Source organism: Narcine bancroftii, chromosome 2 (genome assembly GCF_036971445.1).
Source record: "Narcine bancroftii isolate sNarBan1 chromosome 2, sNarBan1.hap1, whole genome shotgun sequence".
Classification (NCBI taxonomy): domain Eukaryota; kingdom Metazoa; phylum Chordata; class Chondrichthyes; order Torpediniformes; family Narcinidae; genus Narcine; species Narcine bancroftii.
In genome coordinates, this window is record NC_091470.1 from 156,401,581 (window position 1) to 156,424,157 (window position 22,577).

General features: G+C 43.6%; 2 protein-coding genes across 3 annotated transcripts in view; one reads left to right on the forward strand and one right to left on the reverse strand.

Moving 5' to 3' along the window:
• The first annotated feature begins 229 nt into the window (after positions 1–229).
• LOC138754462 (zinc finger protein ZFP2-like) lies at positions 230–11,119 on the forward strand. 2 transcript variants are annotated; one of them, XM_069918762.1, is made up of 3 exons: positions 230–744; positions 4,968–5,907; positions 8,085–11,119. In XM_069918762.1, the coding sequence occupies exons 1-3, from the start codon at positions 738–740 to the stop codon at positions 8,107–8,109; spliced, it is 972 nt and encodes a 323-aa protein (XP_069774863.1). In that variant the 5' UTR covers positions 230–737; the 3' UTR covers positions 8,110–11,119. The 2 variants fall into 2 exon arrangements, with proteins under 2 accessions (XP_069774863.1, XP_069774864.1); XM_069918763.1 differs by lacking the exon at positions 230–744 and adding an exon at positions 839–1,471.
• Positions 11,120–20,529: 9,410 nt separating this feature from the next.
• Positions 20,530–22,577, reverse strand: part of LOC138754464 (tumor necrosis factor receptor superfamily member 5-like) — a 63,229-nt gene continuing 61,181 nt past the window's right edge. The window contains exon 7 of the mRNA XM_069918765.1: positions 20,530–22,275. Coding sequence (XP_069774866.1) covers positions 22,178–22,275 — 98 coding nt within the window. The 3' untranslated portion in view covers positions 20,530–22,177. The remainder of the gene's footprint in view (positions 22,276–22,577) is intronic.

Here is a 22,577-nt window from a genome sequence, read left to right on the forward strand (position 1 = left end):
AAAGAGAATAGTAAAACAATAGGTTTAAACCAGAAGAGTAAAACAATAGGTGCATTTTTATACTATTCACCACGAGGAGAAGGGCTGCTGGGCTCAGCTGTCCCATCATTTACTTTATTTTCCATCCCAGCGTTTCCCCATCCAGTAACTTCCTCAATGGGCGGGCGTTGTCCACACTCTCAGTTTCACTTGGCAGAGATTTTGGCAGCTACGTAATTTACTTGGTCTTACCCTATTGGAACGAGTCTCTTTATTCCATCCTCCCCCACCGTCTACTGAAAAGCAACTTATATTGTCTTTCCGCAGTTCTGGATCGTTCAATAAATGTGCAGATGCCGGAGAAATGCATCAAAGTGGTGGAGGAATTCGGTCGGGTCCGGAGCCTCCATGGAAAGCAATAAGCTGCCGGGCACTTCACCAGGCAAAGGCAGAATAAGAAGGTGGGAGCACAGGCTTACAGGGTGATGGGGAAAATACTTCAAAGATAATGCTTTGAGTTATCCAAGGCGTTAAATCGAGCCAATTGTTAGACGCAGTCGCCCTGCAATGTACCGCAAAAATGTATCAATTCGAAAGGCAACCGGACCTGAAGGGAACCCGAAAGTTGCCCAGAGCACACAACTACACAGAGAGCCCTCGCGACCTGTGCGAGAGAGGACACTGCGCATGTCCGGAAGTCGAAGGACCAGTAAGCTCGGTGTGAAGCGGGTGGGACGTTGGCGAAATTGCTGCAAACAATGACAGGTAAAAGCCTTCGGCGTCAGAGGCCGGCTGGGAGCAGAATGAACTTGCATTTTCCTGCAGCGGGAACCATGTCATATTTGCAAATACACTTGGTTCGTTTGACAGTGAGACAATAGGTGCATTTTTATACTCTTCACCACGAGGAGAAGGGGCTGTTAGGGCCCAGCTGTCCTATCATATTCTTTATTTTCCATTCCAGCTTTCCCCCATCCAGTAACTTCCTCAATGGACGTGCGTTGTCCACACTCTCATTTCTATTGTGTTGTGCACTAATGTCTCCACTAAACCCATTGTCACGTTAGTGTGGAGAGCCAAAGAGGCCATTACTAATTTCAGTCAACCGTTTGCAGGAGGGGTAGTACTGGCAGCTCAATGTTCTGTTTCATACGAGATAGACAGTTTTATGGATGGGTGGGTTATGGTCTGGGTGCAGAATAATCGTTTGGCACAGACTAGAAGGACCGAGAGGTCTGCTTCTGCGCTGTAGTGTTCGACGGTTCTAACATTGAATGGCTGATGAGATGGAGACCAAGAGACAAAATGTGATGTCAGCTGCAAGAGGTTAGGAAAGACCATTTCATGGCAGCTAATCTTTATAATGAAGTTGAATGTGGACGACCGGAGAGAAGGGAACGCAAAACGCAAAGTCAGAACTGTGATATACCAAATACAGTGGCTCGAAAGATTCAGCAGGCCAGTCAGCCATTATGGAGAGGGAAACTCTGAGGTAACGTTACAATTTTGTATTAAAACTATCTGTTCAGTCTCAAACCAGAAATGCCCTCTCCTAAGTTCCGGGGAGTACAGTCCAGATAACAATCTCTCCTCAGAAGCTAACCCCTTCATCTCTGGAATCAACCTGGTGAACCTCCTCTGCACCACCTCCAAAGCCAGTAAATCCTTCCTCAAGTAAGGAGACCAGAACTCCATGCAGTGCTCCAGATGTGGCCTCTCCAGTACCTTATACAGTTGCAGCATAACTTCCCTGCTCTTAAATTCCATATCTCCAGCAATGAAGGACAATATTCCATTTGACGTCTTGATAGCCTGCTGCACTTGCAAACCCACCTTTTGCGATTCATGCCCAAGCACTCCCAAGTCCTTTTCCACTGCTGCAATCACTTGCCATTTAAATAGTATTCTGATCTTCTATTTTTCCATCCAAAGTGGATAACCTCACATTTGCCAACATTGTACTTCATCTGCCAAACCTTACCTACTCACTTAACCTACCTATAGCCTCTTTCACACTTTTATCCCACGAAATCAGCCATTCAGTGACCTAGGATAGGAATAGGGATTTGGCTTTTCACACTTGACTACTCCTAACTGGGACACTGAACGTTTTCACACTTACAAGGAGCCATCCCCGGGGTTAGGACTGTTCTACCAGTGACATTGTGAGGCATCGAGTGATGGTGGACCTGCCCTAATTCCTGATCAATGTACTATGATTTTATATTTGAACAAAATTAATCCATCCCTAATTATAACATAATTAAGCTTTATGTACAGCACAGAATGAGACCTTCAGCTCCTGTTGTTATTGTGCCAACCTATGTAAACCTTTAATAAGGGACCGTGGGAAAGTGCAGACAATTTTTAAACAGGTGGGAAAGTTGGTAGCGCTATAGCATACAATTTATATAGCGTGGGAACGTTGGTAATGCTATCACAATAATTTATAAAGACTGGGGAAAAAGCAATGGCAGATCTGACTTCCCAGAATGCTGTGCGGCAGAGAAACCCCCATGCATGTAGCTGTGTATACAGCCCTTTCTCTGCCACACAGCATTCTGGGAGGGCAGGTCTGATTTTCCCACGCTGTATAAATTGTACGCAATAGAGCTACCGACTTTCCCACGTTATATCAATTGTATGCTATAGCGCTACCAAATTTACCACAGTTTAAAAATGATCCGCTATTGTTATTTATTGGTATTTATTTCCTCTCTCTCCCGCTGCAACTTTCCCACGGCAAAGTTTATAACCTTCATTTTAATCTTTTCTTCCTTCATGTTCCTGCACTCAGGTAAAAAACTTGGGTTGTTACAATCCCACAATGCAATTACCCATTTCACACTTGCCTGATTGCAATGCTGGCGTCTGCAGATGCCGGGGATTGTACTAGGGGTCAAGGGCCGGGCCGTCAATCCCCAGCGTGAGATGACATCATCTGACGCCGGTGTTGATCTGATTTTGCTTTCACACAAGACACTTTAAAGGCCAATTGGCAGTTAATTGCTGGGATCACTTGTAATCGTGAAAGGAGCTTGTATCTCTCTGCAGACTTTTCCTGTCCTCTGCAGTTTGCTCTTCAAATCTAGTGTCATCAGCAAACTTAGATACATGACCTCCTGTCCTCTCTTCCTAATCATTCTCAGTACATAGTGAACAGTTGCGGGCCCAGGACCGAACCCTGCAGTGCACCACTCACCACTGATTGCCAATATGGGGAATAGGCAATGATTGCACAATGTTTAATTCCATTTGGTACTCTTCAGCAAATGAAGTAGCCAAGTCCTGCATGCAATTTGTCCTGGACCACATTCAGATCAAGGCTGAAAAGTGGCTAGAAACGTTCATGATTTTATTTTAAATTTAGGGTGGCATTGTTAGGGTAGTGGTTACAACACCAGCTACCTGATTTGGAATTTGGCACTTTCTGTAAGGAGTCCAGGTACTCCAGTTACCTCCCACTGTTTAAAAATGTACGGAGGTTGCAGGTTAATTAGGTGCAATTAGGCGGCACGGTCTCGTGGGCTGGAAGGGCCTATTACCGTTCTATGTATCCAAATAAAATCATACCAGAGTGGTAGACATTAATCACCTAACCCTCTTAACCTTGATACAGCAAAGCACAAGCAGAGGCAAAGCATGCCATAGTAAATATCCTAAAGCCTTTCTGCCTCCTTCAAGGCAGGTCAAGATCACGATGAGGTGGGGCTATTCAGTTCAAAGCATCCTATTTCATTTACACCTCATCCACCCTGTGGATGCAGAGTGTGCCATTAGCAAATGCCCTTACTCAAACAGACCTTTCCAAAAGTACTTCCCATCTTCCAAATTTCACCACAAGAAGGACAAGGGCAGCAGGTGCATGGACATGCCGCACATCAGTAGATTGGCCTCCAAATTTCACATTGTCCTACCATGTTCCTTCAGTATTGCTTGGCCTAAATCCTATCATTCCTTCCACACAGCATAGTGTTAATACATTTGAACCCCCCAGTATTCAGCACCTATGGGGATTGGTAGATGTCAACTAAGTGAACTTGTCGGTTGCTTGAGATTGTGCATTGTTTGGGGGCGTCAAATTTAAACGTTTGTATTTTTTATCTATTTATTTTCGGCTTTTTGTTTGCCAGCTGCTTGAATTATAGATAGCAGGGATTTTGCTGAATCCTAACCAGAGGATTGTGGAAAAGAATGAGTAAGAAATACTGTCAATGCTTAAACTCTGATAAATGAATTCATTTTATAATAGCTGGTAAAACTGCCTTGAGTTTCTCTTTCTGAGAGTCAAAGCTCTTTGGTCTCGTTGCCTTTAAATGTAAATTTGTACTCCGCCTTGGATCATGGCCAAGCAGAAAATGTCTTGAGGTCATGCTTTATGTTTTTTTTACATAGAACTTGCGTGATTTTTCCATTCTGAAGCATCTCCCTACCTTCCGGGAGTGGCTTTTTACACAGGAACGACCAAAACTCCAAATATCCGTATCACACTGCGAGTTTAGACAGAATACCTGAAGTGCAGTATTTCATTACCCCATTGTTCATGGATCGTCTGCTGTTCAGTTTAGCTTTCAGGCAATTTGTGAAAATAAGGGGCAGAGGAGGTAACATGCCGGAATGGGAATGAGTCCTTATTCCTGTTCCCAAGTACCGTTTTTTGGAGCACATATCTTTGCCTGGTAGCTAAGCTTGCAATCCATTCATCTCCCTCTGAGTGTAGATTGTGTGGTACAATGAATCTTAGTTAGCACAGTGGATAGCACAATACAATTACAGCACCACCAATTGGGGTTCAAATCCAGTGCTGTCTTTAAGGAGTTTATACATTCTCCCCATGTCTACATGGGCTTCCTCTGGGTGCTCCGGTTTCCACCCACCTTCCAAAGATGAACGAGGTCAGTAGGTTAATTAGTCACATGGATGTATTGGACGGTGTAGGGCCTGTGACCCTACTCTATCCCTAAATTAAATATTAATGTGTCTTGCAGGCCTAATGGAGACATTGCAGCAGTCGGGGATTGACCCTGGTTCTGAGGAGGCTGCTGAGGACAGGAGTGCTCCACTGGCGTCACATGCACCAGACCATGACCCCAGGCGCTTTACGTGTGCGGAGTGTGGCAAGAGCTTCAAGCAGCACTGCGACCTGAAGCGCCACGGCAGGGTGCACACCGGCGAGCGGCCTTACTGGTGCCCTGTTTGCGGCAAGCGCTTCACCACCTCCTACAACCTTCTGATACATCAGCTGATCCACAGCGGGGAGAAGCAGTACAAGTGCCGGGCTTGCGGCCGGGAGTTTGTGCAGCAGCATCACCTGGTCACCCATCTGCGCACCCACACGGGCGAGAAACCTTACCCATGCCCGGTATGCGGCAAGGCCTTCCGCCAGTCCTCCACTATGATGGTCCATCGGCGCATCCACTGCGAGGAACGGCCCTACTGCTGCGCTGACTGCTCCAAGACTTTCAAGACTTCCTCCAATCTGTCCAAGCACCGACGCATTCACTCGGGCGAGCGGCGCTTCGCCTGCGAGGTGTGTTCCCGCCGTTTCCTCCACTCCCATCACCTGACCACCCACCGGCGCACCCACGCAGGCGAGCGGCCCGCTTCCTGCCCACTCTGTGGCCAGCACTTTGGTGACCCGGCCCAGCTCGTGGCCCACCGCCGAGCTCACGCCGGCGAGCCTCCCTACAGCTGCGAGACTTGCGGCAAGGGCTTTGGCCAGCGCTCCACGCTGGTGCGCCACCGCCGCACACACACGGGCGAGAAGCCATACGCCTGCCCCATCTGCGCCAAGACTTTCCGCCAGACATCCACCATGCAGGTGCACTACCGCACGCACTCTGACGACCGGCCCTACCGCTGCCTGCAGTGTGGCAAGGGCTTCAAGAGCGCCTCCAACCTGATTGGCCATCACCGTGTCCACAGAAGGTAAACAACTGCCCTCCAGGCATGTAATGGACAATAAATTCAGCACTCAAGATGCAGAGATTTTAAGGACAATAATTCATTGGATAAAGGCTTCCTTGGAGTGATCACATTAACATGGATCATAGTGGGTGTTCCTTTTAAAACCTCAAGTCATTGAGTTGGGCCAAGTGACAACCAGCTAAGCCAAAGTTTAATAACAATTGTAAGGTGGCGCAACCTTAGAATGTTTCTGGAAACAGGCTATCCACTTTCAAATGAACATTAATTGATTTGATTGAGATTGTCTGATTTTTCACTGATGTCCCTCCAGACTTTAAAAATAGACTGGCCTTCTCTTGCACTTTTTCAAATCCATTTCAGGACACCCCAAAGTATTTTATGGCAAATAAAAATCCAGCTACTTGCAAAACTGTCTGTGGGCAGCACGTTCACTCACCCAGCAATGGGGTAATTTGCTTTATTTATATCAGTTGAGGGATAAATATTTGCTTCTGTCCAAAAATGAGCTGGCCTGTGGAACACTCCATGATACAAATGCAGGGAATTCCAAAGCAGAGGCTGTGAAAAGTTGGTTTATATTGTTGAAAGTGAAGACTTTTTTGTACTGGAAGGATTTGAGTTATAGCTGTTTTATTTTTTCTTTGTCAATTTCGATTAAGGATCATTTGTTATCACATTATTTATTTAAAATCATATTGCTTAACACTTTACGCTTGTATTCAAGATTCTTTTATTGTCATGTAATAAAACAAGATCTTATAGTACAGTGATAGAAAGAGAAGCAAAAGAGTCCCTTCAGTGTCATTGAGATTCGTGGACTCACCTCCAACACCTCCATAACCACTGCAGCCACGCAGATTTCAGTCCAAACCATCAGCAATCCGAGCTCCCACGATCAGGAAGTCCTCAGCACCCGATGCCCCTCGGGAGCCCCGCCTGCCTTCAGCACCCTCTTGCATCCCTATTCCGATTCATGGTACCCCTTCACCAGCCTCCAGCAGTCCGCAGCCTGCTGTGACTCCTTTGACTGCAAGTCGCCAACAGCCCGCCGCCTTTATGTTCTTCAGCTGCTGAGCTCCTCACTGGTCTGCCACTGTGGTCATTGCCCCTTAGGGTCGTCTCCTCTGCTTCTTCTCAAACAGGGGAAGGGAGGGGGGAACAAAGGTGGTCTCTCCATTTTCTGGTGCCCTGCACCAGACCCCTACTTCCCCAGAGTCTATAATGCCTCGAGTCTGCTGCCAAACACAGGCATTTCCATCTTGAGTCTAGACCCTGACGGTCGCAGAATTATAATATAAAAGAGCATCGGTTCCTTTAACAGGCACCTTAAAGTTTATACGGACCCATCAGTAGGTGGACTGGGCAGTAGGACCCTGTGGAGGAGCACAGTGTATCTGGTCCCTACTTTTCTCGGTTTGCACCACTCCCGCAGCGCTGCCATTTTTTTCATGCAGAATTTGTTGAGACGCTGAATTGTCTTTGAAAAAAAGCATAAAAATCTGGTAATTATAGTAAAAGCTGTAGATCAGTGGTTCTCAACCTTTTTCTTCCCACTCACATACCTCTTTAAGTAATCCCTATGCCATCGATGCTCTGTGATTAGTAAGGGATTGCTTAAGGTGGAATGTGAGTGGGAAGGGAAAGTTGAGAATCCCTGCTCTAGACCCAGTTGTTACTGAAATATTTTGCTTGAGAAAAATTGTGATTGTCTCATTTCCTTTGGAGTTATGAGACCGTGCACATAACGAGTCAATTAGGTACGATTAAAACAGTGGTTTTCAAACTTTTTCTTTCCACCCACATACCACCATGAGCAATCCTTTACTAATCACAGAGCACCAGATGGCATAGGGATTACTTAAAGTGGTATATGAGAGGAAAGAAAAAGGTTGAGAACCACTGCTGTAAATCCTGGAACGTTGAATGTGTACAGTGCTCACATAATTTAGATACAATGAGGCTCTGGGCATAGTACTGATTTTAACTATTTCATGTAACCTTTTCCCTGACACAGATGAGTCCGTACCCTTGTTTCAATTTGTTTGTGTTTTTCCTGTCTCCATGTGCTTTTTAAGATAATCATCCTCCTGACAACTTTTATCAGCACCTCATCTTTTACATCTGTTCACTCTGCCCTCTCTGCATCTGCATACATTTTGTTTTCTTTTCCTTTTCAGTTCTGATGAGAGGTCCTTGACCTGAAATGCAGACTGTTCTCTCTCCCCGCTGATGCTGCCTGGCCTGTTGAGCATTTCCAGCTCCACCTCTGTGTCCAGCCTGAGGAAGGATCAGATTTGGCGTATTGGAACCATGCGCCAGGCATTTATGAGGTTCAGTGACATGAGGGCAGAGAATATCTGCCTTTACAGTTGACTTTCTTCTATAAAAGAGCCTAAAGAATACTTTCCCTGGTATGGCATTGCCATTGTTAGTATCGCTCATGAAATGGGGGTTCCAATCCAGCTCCAGATATCAAGTATTGTAATACAGACTGATACTTCAGGGCAAAAAGATGTGGTGCATCACCTAGGGTGCTGTCTTAGGAAAGAAAATGAGGAGTGTGGCTCTTTCAGGAAGGATACAAATGACCTCTTCTACACTATCATTCAATAAATCTACTTACTGCTGTGAAATTGTTGCTCACTACAGGGATGACAGTGGATGTACAACATTTGAATTTGATCTCTTGTTCTGGGAAAAATTAAACTGTGATAGTTTTTACACCTGAGATGGTCTGACCTCAGAGGCTAAGCAGGCTCAGGCCTGGTCAGTACTTGGAGGGGAGAGTGCCTGGGAACACCAGGTGCTGTGAAGGGTGTTGGACAAAAGTGGTGAATCTCTCTTCCTTACTGTGGACAGAAGTTAAAGAATTTCATGTCTGTTACATTCTAAATGACAATAATGGAACCTTTACCTTTCCCTTTGTTACCTTTACTTCAGAGTGGATGTGTGAGTATTACAAGCAAAGTAATCTTCGTAAGGTTTCCAGCTAATCCTAACCCAAGTGGTGTGGTTATATGAGTGATCAATCATGGATATTTAATTAAAAGTCATAAAAATTTATACCTCTGTCTGTTTTTGGTAATTTTGTTGTGGGGAACCCCTTTCACTTGCATTGAACCTCAGATCTGTGGTAGCTTAAGATCTATCCAGTTAATATTCCATATTGGGTGCACGAGAGATGACTGAATGGTTTCCATCATGGATGTGGAAGGTGGAAATTCAGGCTAGTCTGGATACAAAGTATGGACAGTCCCAAGACCATTCACTTTTATCTGCATGTTTGGTGCCTTACATGGGCTCCCAGTTCAGTCACCCCTTCTATTTAAAGTACTCATCCATGCTTCCACTCTTGCTCTCCCCTGTAATCTTTGCTTCTCTGACTTGGGCCTCTTATTACCCTTGAATTTAATCACTGATGCCGGTGCTTAGCTCTTGTGCTGCTAAAGTTTTGAATCTCTCTATAAACCCCTATTCCTTCTTTTAAGATGCACTGGGCATATTATCTTTCTCTTCAGGATGCTGATCTCATTGCCTCAAGTATGGCTTGATTACCAATGTTTATTTTCAAATGCTTTGATGTGATATCCTGGGACAATTCATGGAAAGATTGGACTTTTGTGCCAATAACTATCGACCAATTACAGAAGTATGACATCAGTGACCGGGATCTGCCAGAGGCCGACAACTTCAATTCTGCGCCCTACTCCCATATCTGTCCGTGGCCTTGTACTGTCCCCGGACCGCCTGTAAATTGGAGCGACCACACTCGATTTTCTGTTTGGGCACTCTCCAACCAGATGTCAATAGCATCGACTTCTCTGGTTTCTGCTATCCTACTGTCAGTACTCCCTCCCTTCCTTTTCCTTCAGCTCTCCACCGTCCCTCCTCCCCCTGCTTGCTGGTGTGCCCTCCCTTATCCTCCCATTTCCTCCTGCCTTTGGGACTATGCACCCCCTGCCTTCCTCCTCTCCCCAACCACCACCCCCCCATTCTTTTTAGACACCTGCCCACATTTTGTTCATCTTGATGAGGGACTCAAGCCCAAAACATTGGTTATGTATTTTTATCTTTGCTATATAAAGGACACTGACCAAGTATACCCTCCTACATTAATCCCTTTCTTATTTTTCCCTCAATGTCATTAATTTTCCCCCCCCCCCCCCCACATCTTCCACTCATTTATACAGTCAGGGCAATATATATAGTGGCCAATTTGCATACATCCCCTATATCTGGAATGAGGGTGGAACCACAATATGTTCACAGGCAGAATGTGCAGACTCCCTGCATACATGATCAGATTGGCTCTGCAAGGCAGCAGCTCTGTTAGCCACATCACTGCTAATTGTTTTTGCGGCAGTTTACCAAGCTACCTGATGTTGCAACAAGGGGCAGTACCTTCAATAACAACTACTGGCCGGCACATTTAGCGTAGTGCTGTTACAGCGCTGTTTATAAGAAGTTTGTATGAACTCTCTGTGACCTGCCCCAGTGCTCTGGTTTCCTCTCACCCTCCAAATCATATGGGATTGCTAGGTTAATTGGTCGGCATGGATTTCATGGGCCAGAAAGGCTTTCTGTGTTGTTAAATTTAAAAGAGTAAATGCATAAACATCTCTTGGGTCATCCAATCTAATTTAAGGTATTTATTTCTGCAAGTCCCATTCCAAATGAAACTACGGAAATTCATTTTACGGAGAATCTTTACAGTATTCACACCCACATTTGCATGGTCTAGATTTGAATGCATGTTGCAGTGGTGAAATTCCAATAAATATTTGTTATGGAGTCCTTTATCAATTGTCAGTACAAAATAAATATTCACTTATAATTGAAGGAACAAAAATCACAGCTTCCATCCCAGTGGGTCAATGAATAAAAGCCGCAATAGCCTGGATCTTCCCTGGCCACTTATTTCAAATCCCCGTCCCATTCCGTTCCTGTCCATGAACTCATGCACTGTCAGGCTGAGACCACCCCCATATTGGAGGAACATCTCATCTTCCATCTGGGTACCTGATGGCATTAACATCAACTTCTCTGGCTTTCCCACCCTGTCACCTTTTTCTCTGTTTCTGTCAACAATCTCCTATCAACAGAGCCAAAATCAATTCTCACCTCTTATCTCATCCAATTAACACCTTTTGTTCAGTCTGAACTTCACTCCCAGCCAGTCTTGTCTTTATCCTGCCACCTTCCTGTTTGCTTATTTCTTTTTTTTTTTTTTAAATTTTTTTATTTTTCACACCATAAATCACATTAGCCATGATATACACTATTTCTTTTCACACATATACAGTGACTTTTTCTCCCCCCCCCCCCTTTCCTCCCAAACCACCCCCCCACCCCCCCCTCTCATCCATTTTAGGTATACAATCTAGGTTGCATTAATCCAGTCAGACAATGTTGTCATTCAACAAAATTACACCAGAAATTCTACTGAGTCCATTCTTTTCTTTCCTTCTCCTTCTATCAACTTAGGTAATGTTTGTCCCCGGTAGGTTGGTAAAGGCTCAGGGCCGAAACATCGATAATATATCTTTGCCTCCTATGGACGCTGTGAGACTGGCTGAGTTCCTCCAGCATTTCTGTGTGCTTTTATTGAAATTAATATCATTAAACAGTGTTACAAGATCAAACCAGCCACCACAAAGAAGGCATATTACACGGGTAAAGATGAACAATTACTTTATTAACAAAAATTCACCTTCAAACTTTAATTCAAAAACCCTCCTTTTATAGCAATGCCCACTGGTTACTATGCAAATTTCTATATGTTGGAATCTAGGGGCTAAAATATCACGGAATAGAGGACTATATAACAATTTTTATATTTACTTCATGGTTAAGGGAAAAGTATAAGGTAATTAAGTGGCAATCACAGCATAGAGCAAAGTTGGCTGAGCAAAATTGTCTGCTCCCAAATACAGGGAAAGGAAATGCATAAAACGATTTAGGAGGAATGCTCAATCAAACTAAAGGAGGTGTTGAGTAGCGCAGGAGACACAGGCCAGACCAGAACAAAGAATATCCTGTAAGAAACAAAGGGAATGGAAAGCCAGTCTAGGAAGAAGATTAAGGCATGAGGAGGTGTTAAGGAGAACAGAAGACATTGGCCAGACAGGAACAGAACGATGATTGGAAATATCTGGGGCAGGAATTGATTTCTGGTCAAAACAATAGGATGGTCTGATCTGGAAGATTTAAGATAAGAGGTCTACACCCAAGATAAACTGTAGAATAAGGAAATTGCTGGTGATCTTTGGCTTGGCTTCGCGGACGAAAATTTATGGAGGGGGTAAAAGTCCACGTCAGCTGCAGGCTCGTTTGTGGCTCACAAGTCCGATGCGGGACAGGCAGACACGGTTGCAGCGGCTGCAGGGGAAAATTGGTTGGTTGGGGTTGGGTGTTGGGTTTTTCCTCCTTTGCCTTTTGTCAGTGAGGTGGGCTCTGCGGTCTTCTTCAAAGGAGGTTGCTGCCCGCCAAACTGTGAGGCGCCAAGATGCACAGTTTGAGGCGTTATCAGCCCACTGGCGATGGTCAATGTGGCAGGCACCAAGAGATTTCTTTAGGCAGTCCTTGTACCTTTTCTTTGGTGCACCTCTGTCACGGTGGCCAGTGGAGAGCTCGCCATATAACACGATCTTGGGAAGGCGATGGTCCTCCATTCTGGAGACGTGACCCATCCAGCGCAGCTGGATCTTCAGCAGCGTGGACTCGATGCTGTCGACCTCTGCCATCTCGAGTACTTCGACGTTAGGGATGAAAGCGCTCCAATGGATGTTGAGGATGGAGCGGAGACAACGCTGGTGGAAGCGTTCTAGGAGCCATAGGTGGTGCCGGTAGAGGACTTTATGTAAAAATATACTTTATGTAAAAATCTAGCAAAGGAAGCCAACTTTTGTTCTGTATGGTAAATTGTAGCTATATAAACTGAGCAGACTGGATAATAGGGGTCAGTCTTGGGGAATAGCTCACTGTGCAGGTGACCTATGAACTAACGACTGACCCAGAGCTCTGTTAAGTTTTATTCTTGTGCTGTATAATAAACTGATTGTTGAACCGAATACCTTCTCCTATCACTTCATTCAACGAGCACGCTGGACTCAGACGAGACATAAACTAAATTGAGGGTAAGGTAAAGCCAGAGTCCGACATATAACAGTGTAAAACTAATAAATTCCCCAGCCTAAATATAACATATGTAATTAAAGTCTAAGTTATATTTCCAACCAGCCCACAGAAAAAACTTCGACACAAGACTCACAAAACTTCGATCTCAACTGAAGCAAAGATCATAAACGAAATTCAGTTTATTTGGTAAACTGAAGTCAAAAGATCTTTGAGAAAGAGAGAGCACAAAATTTGTAGTTGTCTTGTGTTGCTTGCAGAGAGAGGAACCACTGGCTTGGTCTGGATCCTTCTGGCTGCCTTTGGAATGTTCATCCTTTTTGAAATCCCAACATTCTAAACTGTGCTCCAGAACATAACTCATGATCTGGGCCTTCTTCCACTCCACAGCACCGTCTAAGTCCAGAAATTTTTAGATCATTTTCCGCACATGCTCAGTCCGTCTCCCACTCTTTCAGCAGTCCACCTTCACCTTGGATCTCTGAGGCAAACTGTCATTTTTTAACATAAAACCACAACACATAGGCCAATACACAACATAGAACTCTGTAACAACAGTTTGACTGAAACTTTCCTTTACTCACGAATACACCTACTGTCTAGCAGTAATTGGACCCAGTTTCCTCAGAAGCTGGTAGTAGTGTGAAAATTTCCCATTGAAAGTCACAGAACTGACATTTTTCAATGCTAATATTTTCGATATATATTGGATATTCCTTTTGAATATATACACAAACTTTCCACATTTTTGAATGTGGGTGGCACAGTAGAACTGCTGAAGTACTCTGTACTTTCTTCTCTAAACTCCTACAGTCATATTTTCACTATTATAGCTAATTTTCCAGTAATTCAATGTGGACAGCAAAGATACTAATTTTGAGCTGTTCAAGATCACATCATCACTTGTACAGGGGATAGTAGCTTTGCACTATGATGTGATATTGATGTGTGCAATTGACTTGTTGGAATTGGTGATTTGTCGACCAAAGTAAAATCAAATTGAAGATGGATTTGACGTATTTGTGGAGGGCGTGGAGTGGATAGGACGCATTGGGTGGTAGCTGTTTTACAATAAAAGAAACTGTGCTGGAATGTGTCCAGGACTGCTCCCTCCATCTTGAGGAAGCTATACTTCCAATACAGAAAATTAAACAAAGAGTCAACAGTTTGATCTCTAGGATAGGGATATTGTTCCATGAGGAGTGATTAAGCAGACTGGGGCTGGAATTAAGAACAAATAGATCCTACTGAAGCCTACAAAAATGTTACAAAGCTTGACAAGCTAGATTAAGGATAGGGTATTCGGAACTGTGCAGGAGTAAGCCCTTTGGCCACCATATCTGTCCAAATGCCAATCTAAATTAATCCCATCTGCCCACATGGTCTCTATTGGCCTAATTCCCTGTTACCATGTACCTGCTAAATGCTTCTTAAAATGTCACTATTGTATATGCTTCTATCTACCCCACTGGCTGTATGTTCCAGGTACCTACTATCCTCTCTGCAAACAATAAACTTTCCTTCCACATCTTTAAATTTTTGCTGCTCACCTTTAAACTCTGCCCTCTAGTATTTGACCCATCAACGTAAGAAAAACCGTATCGATTCTATCAATGCTGAATAAATTTTGCATATTTGCATCAAATTGACCCTCTGATTCTCTAGCAAAAAACTATCTAAGCTTAACCATTCTCTCCTTATCGCTGATACACTCCAGGCATTTTGATGAATCTCTTCTGTATCCTCGCCAAGGTTTTCCCAGAAGTACACTCCAAATGTGGCCTCAGTGTTATGCAGCTTTTATAACCCACATCCTATAGGTGAAGCCAAGAAATCTGGAGGTCCCTTTATCATTTTATCCACTAATTTTGCCACAGAACACACATTTTTGTGTGTTGCGGTCGACTTGCATCCCAAGATCCCACTATACATCAGTGCTTCTAATTGTCCTGCCTTTTATTGTATAATTTCCCTCAAAATGAAACACCTCACACTTGTCCAGATTAAACAACCCCATCTGCCATTTCTTTGCCCAAATTTCCAACTGATCTACATCCTGCTGAATCCTTTGACAATCTTCCTTCACCATCTACAATGCCACCAATTTTCTTATAAATTTACTGGCTAGATCGCTTATGTTTTCATCTCATGAGCAACAGATAATTGTGGAAGCATTATTGGTCACACACCTCTAATCAGAAGAAAATGCTCTTTCCCACTCCCCTCTGTCTTCTTTGAGCCAATGTTGAATCGAGTTTAATGGACTCCATTTAGGGGCCTGACCATTCAGAGTGAGATGAGACGTTTTCCCTCACCCCCTCACCCAGAATCTTTGGAGTGATCAACCCAAGAAAACTGGAGGCTTGGTGGCTGCAACCACTCAAAACAATTCAATGGATTTTTGGATAGATTGGTGTCAAAAAGCATCACAGAAAACTTATCAGCAATAATCGGGAGAGTTTTAGCAGTCAATTACATCAGGCTGAATCCATAGGACAGAGAGGATCACTGGAGTCTTCCCCCACCACCCCGCCCCATCAATGTGATCTACTGGGATCGTTGTCCGAATAGGATGCACGAGGACCCCTTTCACCCCGCACACAGCATCTTTCAGCTGCTGCATCGGGAAAGAGTATCAGATACAGGAGGATCAGAACCAGTACCACCAGGCTGAGGAACAGTTTCTTCCCACGGGCAGTGAGAACACTGAATGACCAAAGGAATTGCTCACATTAACCATCTGAAACAATATTTATTTATATTTAAAGATAAAATACTTGTCCTACACATGTATTAATTGCCTGTATGTGTGTTATGTCTGGTTGTGTGTCTGCATGTTTTGCACCGAGGACCAGAGATTGCTGTTTTGTCGGGTTGTACAATCAGATGATGCCGCTTTAGTTGCCCATTCAGAGCCAGCTCTTCAGCGCTTGATGTCCTGCTTTGCGGAAACTGCCAAAATGTTTGGCCTGGAAGTCAGCCTGAAGAAAACTGAGGTCCTCCATCAGCCAGCTCCCCACCATGACTACCAGCCCCCCCACATCTCCATCGGGCACACAAAACTCAAAACGGTCAACCAGTTTACCTATCTCGGCTGCACCATTTCATCAGATGCAAGGATCGACAATGAGATAGACAACAGACTCGCCAAGGCAAATAGCGCCTTTGGAAGACTACACAAAAGAGTCTGGAAAAACAACCAACTGAAAAACCTCACAAAGATAAGCGTATACAGAGCCGTTGTCATACCCACACTCCTGTTCGGCTCCGAATCATGGGTCCTCTACCGGCACCACCTACGGCTCCTAGAACGCTTCCACCAGCGCTGTCTCCGCTCCATCCTCAACATCCATTGGAGCGCTCACACCCCTAACGTCGAGGTACTCGAGATGGCAGAGGTCGACAGCATCGAGTCCACGCTGCTGAAGATCCAGCTGCGCTGGATGGGTCACGTCTCCAGAATGGAGGACCATCGCCTTCCCAAGATCGTATTATATGGCGAGCTCTCCACTGGCCACCGTGACAGAGGTGCACCAAAGAAAAGGTACAAGGACTGCCTAAAGAAATCTCTTGGTGCCTGCCACATTGACCACCGCCAGTGGGCTGATAACGCCTCAAACCGTGCATCTTGGCGCCTCACAGTTTGGCGGGCAGCAGCCTCCTTTGAAGAAGACCGCAGAGCCCACCTCACTGACAAAAGGCAAAGGAGGAAAAACCCAACACCCAACCCCAACCAACCAATTTTCCCTTGCAACCGCTGCAATCGTGTCTGCCTGTCCCGCATCGGACTGGTCAGCCACAAACGAGCCTGCAGCTGACGTGGACTTTTTTACCCCCTCCATAAATCTTCGTCCGCGAAGCCAAGCCAAAGAACAATCAGATGATAATAAACTTGACTTGATTAGAGAAAGTCAGCATAGATTGGTTAAAGATGATTCATTGTCTCATTCACTTGATAGTTGTTTTCTGATGAAGTAACAGAAAAGGTGGATGAGGGAAATTTGGATGACCCGACACATAGTAGATGTCATTAAGATTGAAGCCCATGGCATAAAAATGGCCATAGCAGCATGGATATTAAATTGGCTAAATAATTGGAAAGAGTAGTAGTGAAAGGTTTTGGTCTGGAGACAAGTGTACAGTAAAGATCCCAAGAGTCGGTACCAGGACCGTGGCTTTTCTTAATATATTTATGGTTCTGATTTGACTTAGTTAAATTTTTAAATTTGCTGATGACATTAAACTTGGAGTGTGAACTGTAAGTATGGTAGTGGTCACACAGGAGATGAAGACAGGCTCTTGGAACTGGTGGCAGATAAAATATACGAGATACAAATTACATTTTGTTAATGAGAAGCTTGTGTTGTTTCCTGAGGCCACTGTTCCAAAGCAGTAGAAGGACAGAGTGATCTGGAGGAGAGTGTACATTGAAATGGGCAAAGCAATTTCTGGATCGGACGGAGTAGATAGAGGCTGTTCCTGTTGGAGGAAGGGTGAAACACCAGTGGCACTGAAATGAGGGTGATACCAAAAGCAAAATTTGACATGAAGAGAAATGCCTCACACATCCAGTGATTAGGGTCTGGAGTGGATGCCAGGGTTAGAAGCGGAAGTGAATTACAGCATAAATATCCATAAAGAGAGAAGATGTAGGACTGTCTAATGTAGAGGGGGTATGGACTTAAAGGCCTAAATAGCCTCCTTCCTTAATGTGAATCTGTTTTCATGATCTGAATTATAATATCTGCTGACTTCTTACGATTCCTGAGATTCAGATTCAAACTGTTTTCTTCCCACTATTCTTCCTGCACATGCTTGAACCCTACTCTCCCCACACTCTTAACCAAGGGTGCAAGGTTAAAAACCTGATTCTCACTTTTTTTTGTACTGATATATTGTTCGTTCAATATGCAACATGCATTTAGTAGCCTTTATTTTTATCAAAAGTATTTATCCATTGCAAAAACAGAATGCATCTGACAAAAGGACACCAATATAAATTATAAAGAATTCTCTTCCACGTATCAAAGCATTACTTTGGCTTTGAGAGAAACGGTTTCCTGGTCAACAAAAAGTGCTTTATATTAACAAATACAAGCATGTTAAAAGTCGAGAGTTTGTATTCCGTGTTGCCACTAAACTTAGTCCAGCATTCTATTACATTATTCTAATTAATGTAAAATCTCCAGTATTCCTACGGGATTGCAGATGCTGGATCAGTGGATTTCTGGTTGCCTGAGACACACCCTTACAATGCTTAACTGCATTAAGTATAAACAGTGTAACAGGCAAAAGAGAGTGCAAAATGTAAAGAATCTGAAAAAAATAATCAGTATTGTAGTGCTGGTGCAGGCATGGCACGAATGGCATCGGCCAGCTCTTCATTCTGGGCACTGCCATTTTATTTAAATGCAACTTTATTCAAACAGCTACAGTGGGCAGGGCACAACTGGGGCACTCCGCTGGCTGAATGTTTGCTCCCATCTTCTTCACCAAGGGTCGTGTGTTGCTTTGGAAAACAATTCTTTTTACAATTTTAAACTTTAATTTACATTTTTATTCCTATTTATCATAAAATTTATTTATTTCCTTTTCTTGCCGGTTGAATTATTGATACTGGGCATTTTGCTATATGCTTAAAATGCCACCATGTATCCAATGAAATATCTTCAAAGGATCATTACTGTTGGCTTGGTCTTTGATTGCACTGTGAGGATGGGGTCAGGGAGGGAGGTGGGAAAGGGGGTGGTCAGCACTTCATGAGAGAGCTGGAAATAAAAGCACCTCCATCAGCAAAGTCCTTGCTCACCAAACACTGCCGATTGAAGAAACCGAATAACTACAGATGGTGGAATGTATGAGCAAACAATGAGACGTGGTTAGAACTCAGCGGGTTAGGCCGCATCCACGGAGAGAAATGGTCAGTAAATGTTTTGTGCTGGGACCCTTTACCAGAACGAGGTTCTGGCCGCTGAGCCATCCCCCCCCCCTCCCCCCCCCAATGGTTTGCACATCCCTCAATCCATTTCACCTTTCAGAATAAGTTTAACCTTTTTTTTTAAAAGGACTGACTTCTTATTTATGTGAACTGTTTATTGACGTGTGGCAACTTCTGCCCAGCAAGCTAGCATTAGTTTGGGTTTTTTTTTGTCATGTGTACACAGATATAGTGAAAGGGTTTGTTTTTTTGTGTACCATCCAGGTGGCATTATAACATTCTGGTTGATCATATAGGTTACTCCTCTTTATCTTGCAAGAGCCACGTGACCTTTTCTGTTCAGCAGATAGTGAGTAGTTCAAACAGAACCTTGTGATAGGCTTCCTTTACTCTCTTGAACTGAAGTGTAAATTTTGTCCAGCAGGTACTAAATTGGCAGTTCTCCACAGAGGTCAGTTAAGTGCTGACCAGAACAGAGGAAGTTGGTTTGTAACGAGAAGGGCAGTGATAGGAGATTATCCACTTGAGCAAAGGGCTGACAATGGAGTGAGGTAAGAATTGTGTGAGAGTGCTTTTGTATCGAGCAGGAATTCAAACTAAAAGGGGATGAATAGTTCAGATTTAAGTACAGATTATTGTTAACCATAGTTTCACATTGAAAGTTGTGCAGGAAATGGAAGCAAAGTGATATCCAATTCCTACAGAGTGTGGTAGGCATTATCTCTATACTTTAATCACTGATACTGATCTTTTGCAACTTTTTCCGCAAGCTAAAAGCTGACAAACACCCAGTGGCAATCCAAAAAAGGAACTAAGCTCTCCAGCAACTGCTGGTGATGGAGTTTATGTTATCTCACATCTAGAGGGTTGTTAAGTGGGCCTGCAACATCAGACACGAGTCATCACTCAACTGAAGACATCTACAAGAGGCCATGTCTTAAGATAGCAACCTCAAACCTCAAGGATCCCCACCACCCAGGCAGCCAGGCCATGTCCTCTTCACTCTGCTACCATCGGGATAAAGGTACAGGAGCCTGAAGATGAGCACTCAGCGGCACAAGGACAGCTTTTTCCCTTCTGCCATCAGATTCCTGAACCACAGACACTGCCTTACTTTGATTTTTGTTTCTTTTCCTTGCACTATTTTTATTTATTTTAAAAGGTGGTTGGTGTAGACTGTGATTCTGTCACAAAACAACATTTTATAACATGTTCAATACAATAGATTCTGATGATAATTAACGTGTATTTGTGGGCGACACAGGCTCATAAGGGCATATTACCGTGTGGTTTTGTCTAAATTTTAAAAATGTATTCTTCTCAGAATCATATCTTCGAGACAACATCCCAGAGTTCTCATCACAGTCTGTTGGTAGGTGGTGCCAAGAGGCCAAAATGGACGCAACAGAGGTGGCAGCACCGGTTCACAGCAGGACTGAGTGCCTCTTGAAGTCCTCAAATAGAGTCCAGACTCCATGATGTCTCGTGCCATCAGGTTGAACTTGGTAAGGAAAACTTCTCCTTACCATACATTGAACTCCCTCAGGAAATGAATGGACAATTCTTGGAAACATCACTAAAGTAGCAAAGACATAGACAGCATGTACTCTGGGTGGGAATGTGAATGGCTGCCACTGAGGGTGGCCATTGCCGGCCTAGAGCTCATTGAAGAACAAAGCGGCCAGACTTGGTTTGGCAGGAAGGGAACAAACCAACAGGAGAAAAGGCTCTTCCTCACTAATCTGCCTGTTGCAGATGCATCTGCCCACGACAACATTGATAGGAATGACCAATGTCCTTGTGGAGGCTGTCTCATCTTCACAATGGAGATACCATCCATTGCAGTGGGTGGCATTACAATGCTAAGTTGATAAACAAGTATGGCCATTCAAAACTAGGAAATCCTGAGGCATTAAGGACCACCAACAACAACCAAAATGGTTTTCACTTCAATCCATGACCTTGTGGCCTGGAATATCCTTTATTTTAATAATAGTGAGAAGGCTTGCTTGGACCAGTGCCAGGCAAACATAGAAATGGGCATCTTCCTGCTGAAACTCTACCCATGCACTAAATAACAAAACTAGCAAATTACAGACACAGTGAGCATTCCCATAAGGATCAAATTGTGGCTGGACACTGCTGTCTTCTTTATCCATAACTAGTGACAGACAATTAAACAGCTAATGGAAGAAGGAAGTTCTAAGATTCATCTGTCATCAACAATGACAAGTTAGTATTAACCCTTTGGACTCGAGCCATTTTTAACCTTTCATAATGTATACTCTGGATGGGGTCCATGGTTAAACTACAGTATGAATACTAGTACAACCAGCTGGCGAATGGGTATAAAACCAGTCCCGGAAAACGGGGACACAGAGCATATGAGCTTGTTGGTTTTCCCTGAAAACAGGGACATGGAGTCAAAGATTATCACAACTTCACAGAAGCCTGGCTTCAGAAATGTAATTCTCTTTATGATATCAGGAAATAGCTAACAGCAATGGATGGAGCACAGGCTGTGGGACTAGACCTGGTAGTATAGATGAGTTTCAGAACTATACACCACGCGTCTTGGAAAAGGAAAATAAATAAAACTAGAGCCATCATCTAAGCATCCTGATGGGTTTCTCTGTACATCAGAATTTTCTGTCAGATTGGAAAAAGGTAATACTGATTTATTCATTTAAGGACTGCAAGTGTAATTGCCAGAAAAAAAAGTGCAACCTTCTAAGTGAAGCAAACCTCAAAGGTTCACATTTGCTGAAAAATTCTTAAATTTATTATTTAATAAAAAATAGAATATCTTAGCCATCTCATAAGCGGCATGACAAAATTAGACCCGAGGTCACCTTTTCAGGAAGAGATGGCTATTAGGTCAAATTTTGTGCTTCTTTTCTACGACCAGAGAGAAAGATTTAAAATTCATGAACTGAAATGGTTTTCAATCTACTGGAATAAGAGACAAAAAAAACTGAAGTAAATCTGTGAGCTCTTCACCGCTGCGAAAATTCGGATAAGTTCTTGGCAGTAGTTTAGAAAAATATGTATAATCCTTATTTCTAATGAGGTCTGATGAGAAGTGATGCATCACAGTCCCTGGGTAGGCAGATTTCTTCATATTTGCATTTTAGTCCAGGAAAAAGCATTCACTTTTAAACTTGAAATCTTTCAAGGATTGTCCAGGCTGAAAATAGATCAGTTTTTTACTTGCACTGATGTGAAGTCCTTGAATTCTTCCTGAACAGGAACTTGATGTTCTCTGTAATTTCTGTCCTTGAAACAGTCTTTTAACCCTGAAAAATTCCACATTAACTACAAGATGTGACTTTCAATTTGTTACCAATGAAAACTTCACAAAATAGTCTTTGTTCTCAAATTAGTTGTTACTTGTAATGAAAACTGTGACCAGCGAATACAGAACATGTTTTGATGAAAGTCAGGTTTCAAACATACTGTACCTTGAAATGTAGATCCTAACGGAAAAAGCAGGTAGAGCGTTACATCGAGCATGGAACATTACAGCACCACACAGGCCCTTCAGGCCACGAAGTTGTGCCGACCTACACTGACTCCACAACAATCTATTCTTTCCCTC

Excerpts from the sequence above, each read along its gene's own strand:
- LOC138754462 (XM_069918762.1), top strand. Across the intron at positions 5,908-8,084 it reads CATCACCGTGTCCACAGAAG|TTCTGATGAGAGGTCCTTGA; the intron begins GTAAACAACTGC and ends TTTCCTTTTCAG.